At 39.8% G+C, this 6,518-nt stretch overlaps 1 protein-coding gene across 2 annotated transcripts; it reads left to right on the top strand.

The window, feature by feature from the left end:
* Positions 1–134: 134 nt before the first annotated feature.
* On the top strand, positions 135–6,315 carry LOC306854397 (transcription regulator protein BACH1-like). 2 transcript variants are annotated; one of them, XM_079392356.1, is made up of 5 exons: positions 135–324; positions 850–1,104; positions 2,119–3,330; positions 3,504–3,710; positions 5,462–6,315. In XM_079392356.1, exons 2-5 carry the CDS (start codon positions 865–867, stop codon positions 5,813–5,815), a joined length of 2,013 nt encoding a protein of 670 aa, XP_079248482.1. In that variant the 5' UTR covers positions 135–324; positions 850–864; the 3' UTR covers positions 5,816–6,315. The 2 variants fall into 2 exon arrangements, with proteins under 2 accessions (XP_079248482.1, XP_079248483.1); XM_079392357.1 differs by having other exon boundaries at positions 822–1,104.
* The last annotated feature ends 203 nt before the right edge of the window (positions 6,316–6,518 follow it).

Raw genomic sequence — 6,518 nt, 5'->3', positions numbered from 1 at the left:
GTTTTGTAATAACCAATTGTTCCGGACCTTTGACACTGATGAAAATTCAGATTTGGACCTTTGAATGTAGACTTTGAGAACCCCTGATCTATCTAGTTAATGTTCTAGAAGTGGGCGTGTCTCTCTGTGGGCGTGGTCAGCAGACGGCGCAGTACGTTCTGTGCGTGCGCGTACTCACTGCCGCACTGGACAGTCACATGACAGGCATATAGACGATATGGAGTCGTTTCGCTGTCAAACTTTAATCCGATTTCACGTTTAAACTGCAAAAGCGATGGACAGAGTGCGACTTTTGACGGCTTCTGATCTCCAGTGATATGTCAGGTCGGTTTCCTATTCCTCTACAAACATACAAACCCCACGTGTAAACATGATTGTGTTAAAATGTACAATTTCACAGTAAACAACTAGCTAGTTCCTACTTTTGCTGTATTGTCTTGAAGAATATGCCATTTTCTCAATATGGCATATTCTTCAGGTATTAAAGTTACGCAATGTTTATTTATGCCAGCTGAAAAACAGTTGCTTAACACTCATTTTGGCTTATGTTGACATATCCAGTGCAAACTATTCTGTTAACTGTATGTGAACTATATGATGGACATATACAGTAAGAATATTAACTGAAAACACTTATCCTAATGGTTTCTCAAAAACACTAAAACAGTGTTATTATGGTCCTTTTATTTAAATATCTACTTGGTGTAATTGTCAATGTAACTGAATACTGTATGTGTCCATCATCATGTATTAAGCCGGACATCCCTCCACCCAAGTGTAACTTGATGCATCCATTTCTGTATTTCCACTTTGTTACACAGTTGCGTCTATGTATCTGTTATTTTGTAGCTAAACCCCTGCGCCATGTCTGTGGATGGACCCCGGACCTCTGTTTTCACCTTTCAGTCCGCTGTTCACAGCCATCATGTTCTTCACTCGCTGGAGGAGCTGAGACAGAAAGAGCTCTTGTGTGATGTGACGGTTGAAGTGGAGCGCAGGAGCTTTAGAGCACACTCTTCAGTGCTGGCTTCCTGTAGCGACTATTTTTACACCAGACTTACAAACCACAGCCGACCAAACCCCACCGTCAGGTTACCGGATGAGGTAATGCTTGATATGGTGAATGGGTTGAATCTGGAGAACCATGGTTCAGCTGTCATCCCTTTATGATCTGTTGTAATTATTAACACATTAACACCCATACATACATTTATTTAAGTAAATGTAAAATAAATAAATAAATTGAGCAACCCTTAAAACCAACAATATATGGTTCAAACAAAATTCTGTCATCATTTACTCATGCATGAATAAATCTATGAAGGATAGTATGAGGGTCAGTGCTTTGATGTATATAATTTTTATTATAGATATATTTATTCAAAAATACATTTAAAAAAATGCATATACTGACTTGAATACACCTCTTCTCTGATGAGCATGTTTATAATTTATATATATTTTTGAGGGGCAAAAAATATATATATATATATTTTTTTCCCGTGTAATTTTTCTATCCAGATATCATGATTTAATAAAAATGCATCAAATTAAACAAAAATTTGAAACAGACCTTTATTTGTATTTTTGGTATGATATTTTATTATTAATATTATTAGTTACAAAGCTGTTTATTTATATTTGTATATTTGGATCCCTGCAGACTCCCATAACTGTGTGTTTCTTAAAAATGCTAGATAATTTGACCTTTTTATGAAAAGGCAAATTTAAATATCGACGTCATAACATTTATGAATTAGTAATCATGATGGTTACACCACCTTTTAAGAATTTTTTTGAACATGGTTCTTCATTTCTTCGTGATGCATTTGTTTTGACTTTGATTTTATTTAAACGCTTTAACTTTTGCTTGAGTGTATGATGGAAGAAACTAAGTCAAACGAGTTTGGCATGACATAAGGGCGAGTAAATGATGACAGAGTGTTCATTATTGTGTGAACTATTCCTTTAAAAATTGTTTACATTGCAGTGCTGTCAAATTAGGCCTTATATATTGAGATTAAATTGAGTAAATGAAGTTACAGCAATAACCCAGTAATGCGATTTGCAAATGATTTATTCATGCAGTAATCATGACTACATCATTAATCTCCCAAGGTCACGGTGGAAGGATTTGAGCCTCTTCTGCAGTTTGCCTACACTGCAAAACTTCACTTCACAAAAGAAAACATCCTGGAGATCCACAGATGCGCCGAATTTCTCGGATTTCAAAACCTCGATAAAGCCTGCTTTGAATTCCTCGTCCCAAAGTTTTCCGATGGTGGTGGAACCTCAAAAAAAGTGAAGGGTAAAAGCAAGAGCCAAGCGTCCCATGAGAAATCCCCATCCATCTGCAGTCCAAACGACCAAAACACTGAAACTGGAGAAGATGGTGTACCTCAAGATGCAAGTACTGTCATGCAAGCTGCATCTGCAACATCCTCTGAAGAAAGTTCTAAAGATTGTCCCCCCAACACAAATGACAAAGTAATGCAGTTAGATTTATCCCCGCTTTATGAAAGAGGCACTGCATACCACATGGGTGATGGCCAAGATCAGTTTTGCCTGCAGAACTGTGGCCCACAGCTGCCTTCCTCTTCCATGGCGGCCGCTGAAGTTTGTCCTTTCCTGTCTATTTCAAGCACTGGTGACAACGAGGAACTGCATTCTTCTGCAGCAGGGGACATTTTAGCAATGGAGGATGATTTCCAGAAGGAACTAGCAATGGATGTGCATTGTGAACCACCTACTGATAAAGACCTGAACATAGCCAGTATCACCGAGGGCCACTTTAACCAACGTGAAGTGCCTCTAATGTCGCCCACCGACTGCAGCCAACTATGTCCTCTGGATTCAGCGCAGTCAAGTGGGGTTTTGGACAGCATTTCTGACGCTCCAGGCCTCAGCAACATTGGCACAGGCGACAACCAGGTGTTTGACTCCAACGAACAATCGTTCTCTGAACTGTCCCCCAAAGATTGCTCCACAGAACGAAGCACGGTGGAAAGGGAAGTGGCTGAGCATCTCGCAAAGGGTTTTTGGCCGGATTTGAGCTCCGCGTTAAATGAGCCGCTACCTTTGGACTCTATCGACCAGTCATCTGCAGGAAATGGCTCAGACTTCCACTGGTTAAAGCATCTGGATCTGGGCGCTGCGCCTGATGATTGTCCCTTCCTGAGAGACCTGAGCTCCAACGATAGACAGACCTCTGGAGGAGAAACTCTGTCCAAAGAGGACACTGAAGAAAGTCCCTCCATGTCCCCTATTAACTCTGAGTGCGAATCGGACGAAGACTGTTCGCAGTGCGGCAGCAGTGAACAAGTGCAAGAGGTGAGCTTGCAAAACTTCAGGTTTGGTGCCAAATATTTTCAACCTCGATTGAGATTCCCTGACATGCTTCAATTAAAAGTTTCAGTCCCTACTGAAAAATGTAACCAAACTTGAGGATGAATACAGCTGCAGTTCTCCATAATGCAGTGTTGACGTCTCGCTTTTCTTCCCAGGTGGATTTGCCATTCCCTGTGGAGCAAATTTCCAGCATGACCCGGAGAGCATTCCTGCAGATGTTGAAACGCGAGCAGCTAACCCCAGAACAGCTGGAGTTTGTTCAGGATGTGAGACGGCGGAGTAAAAACCGCATGGCTGCACAGCGCTGCCGCAAGAGAAAGTTGGACTGCATCGACAGGCTGGAGGGAGAAATTAAGAAACTGGTATATCCGTTTGTCATATCTACTGAAACTAAAATAATATTTTGTATTTGAACAGGTCTGAACAGTTTAAGCCCCATTTACCCCATTAAAGGGGTACTCCACCCCAAAATGAAAATTTTGTAATTAATCACTTACCCTCATGTCGTTCCAAACCCGTCAAAGCTTCGTTCGTCTTCAGAACACAATTTAAGATATTTTGGATGAAAACCGGGAGGCTTGTGACTGTCCCACTGACTGTCAAGCAAATAACACTGTCAAGGCCCAGAAAAGTATGAAAGACATTGTCAAAATAGTCCATCTGCCATCAGTGGTTCAATCTGAATTTTATGAAGCGACGAGAACGTTTTTTGTGCACAAAGAAAACAAAATATCAACTTAATTCAACTTTTTCTTCTCTTCCGTGACACTTCCTGCAAGCGCGTTAGTGCCTTCCGGGTTCTCTGTCTGTACGCTGGCCTCTACGTTAGCAGGTCACGTCGCATGCGTCGTGAGTGATCTGAGGCGTACGCATGCATCGTGCTCTGCTCGTGAACTCATGAACGCGCTTGCAGGAAGTGTCACGTGTGAGAAGATAAAGTTGAACAAAGTTGAAAAGAATCAGTCTCAGACTGATTTGAACCATTAATTTAATTTAAGAATTTGAGCGTTTTCAGACTCACTCAACAACTCATTCAGGGGTGTGGCCCGTACAATCAATTATCAATCAATTAATTAAATCAGTTAGACTGTAGGGAGTAGGCATGGCCACAAGTATTAGAAAACAATGATTGCATAAATATATAATGGTGTGTTTGTGTGTATCATATCAGTTTTGCGTAATAAATTATCCTTTCATTGTAAAAGTAGACTGTTAAAAATATACATCTGCATACAAAATTTGCACAGATATACAGAAATAGTTAGTTTTTTTGGTAACATCTTTACAATAAAATTTAATTTACAGTGCTGCCAAATCAATTAATTGTGATTTAAATATATACGTACATGTATGTGTGTATATTTATACTATATACATTTTTAAACTATATGTGTGTATATTTATACATAAAGATGCACTGTACTCACACATGTAGTATATAAACAAACGTTTATTTTGGATGCGATTAATTGATTTGATAGCAGTAATGGCTTATTAATTTTAAGTATTTTAAATGAGTATATAGGCCTTTTTGAAACAAATTATTAAAAGTTGTTGGTTCTTCCTCTAAAGTACGGTAAGAATTGCTAATGGGAAACCAGAAACGTTTAAATTTCCTAAGATTCCCATCCCTAACCATTACCACAATGTGTATGGACATAAATTATACAATTATATTGCTTCTATTGTCCCCTTTTCAGATGGAGAATTAGAAAACTAATCAATCAGACATAGTACGCAGTTTTGCACACATTACGTAATGCGGCAAAACAACAGACACCAAGAAAATCATGACGCTATCTCACGACCAATTTGTACGTATTTTACGAAGTGGCTAATTCGTACGACCTCACAATTTTGTACGATTTGTCTAAACCCCAGTGACGGGTAGGTCATTCGTATGAATTGTGCAACTCGTAAAATGCGTACGATTTAGCAAAAATCGTATGAATTTGTACAAATAAGCCACCTCGTAAAATATGTACGAATTGCCGTGAGATCGGACTGGAAAATCAATAGCATGTGCTATGATTAGTGTTTTTCTCCATAGGGAATGAAAAGTCTGGTAAACACAAACTTAAAATGGATCTTCTTTTGTTTCCACATTTATCAGAGGAGCGAAAAGGAGAAATTACTGCAAGATCACAACCAGCTGAAGCTCAGCATAGAGGATGTGCGTCAGAATCTCTCAGGCCTGTGTCAGAGTCTCTCTACGGATGGCGCGCCACAGTCCGAACAGCTGCAAGCACTTGCCAGGTACTTCTCCTCCGACTGTCCCACCTCCGTCCTCCTCACCCCCATGGCCTCTCCTAGCCTGGCTGGCCCAGACCAGGACGCCCATGCGAACTCCTCCCTGGACACCTTTCTTGATGACACATGTCCTGAAGGAGACACAGTAGCACTCAGGTCGCCCACTGCCTTCCTGCAAGACAACGTTCAGAGCACTGTTACAGATCCAGCTCTGTGATGCACAACAGAGCAAAGCAGCTTGGGGAACGGTCTGTTTCATTTTTACTCAGGAGCTTACCTTTCTGCTGCCGTCAATTATACTTTTGAGCATGACTTTCTTATTAGGAGCACTTTCGTAATGTTTCCAAATATGGTTGTGACTAAATTTGCACTATTACCAGGAGTTTCGTATGAAAATGCTATACAGATGCATACGGATATGCCTTTCATTTCTTGTTTGCTGTTATGCCATAGGGGTCATTCCTGTTATGCCACACGTTTTGAAAACTGCTTTTAATGTAATTAAGTATTTCAGAAATATGCTCTGCTAAGCTCAGACGTTTATAAATGATAACTTATATAAAAAAAGAACAAGATGCCTAACAGGATGGTACATTAACAGGGTGGAAATAAAGGGCTAAATGCTTTGTTTAATTACAAATTGATAGTTAGCTCAAGTTAATTTTGATATTTTTAACCATGTTTTGATATTTTGATTCCATCATACCCGTTTTTTTTTTAATCTTGTCCAACAGGGTGGAATATTTTGAAATGAGACAAACAAACTAATAGCACGAAACATCTTTGAATTAATTGGTCATACTTTAAGATGTGTATGTTTTCCCACCAAAAATGTCACTTCCTGGATGACGGTGTCGTGTAGGAGCTGGCTTTTGTTAGTTAAAGGGATTTTTCCGCAGGGTGACAGGGTGGAAAGTAAT

This window comes from Barbus barbus (genome assembly GCF_936440315.1).
Source record: "Barbus barbus genome assembly, chromosome: 34".
Classification (NCBI taxonomy): Eukaryota; Metazoa; Chordata; class Actinopteri; order Cypriniformes; family Cyprinidae; genus Barbus; species Barbus barbus.
The sequence above is the reverse complement of the archived record's forward strand: the minus strand, read 5'-3'. Positions and strand labels throughout refer to the sequence as shown.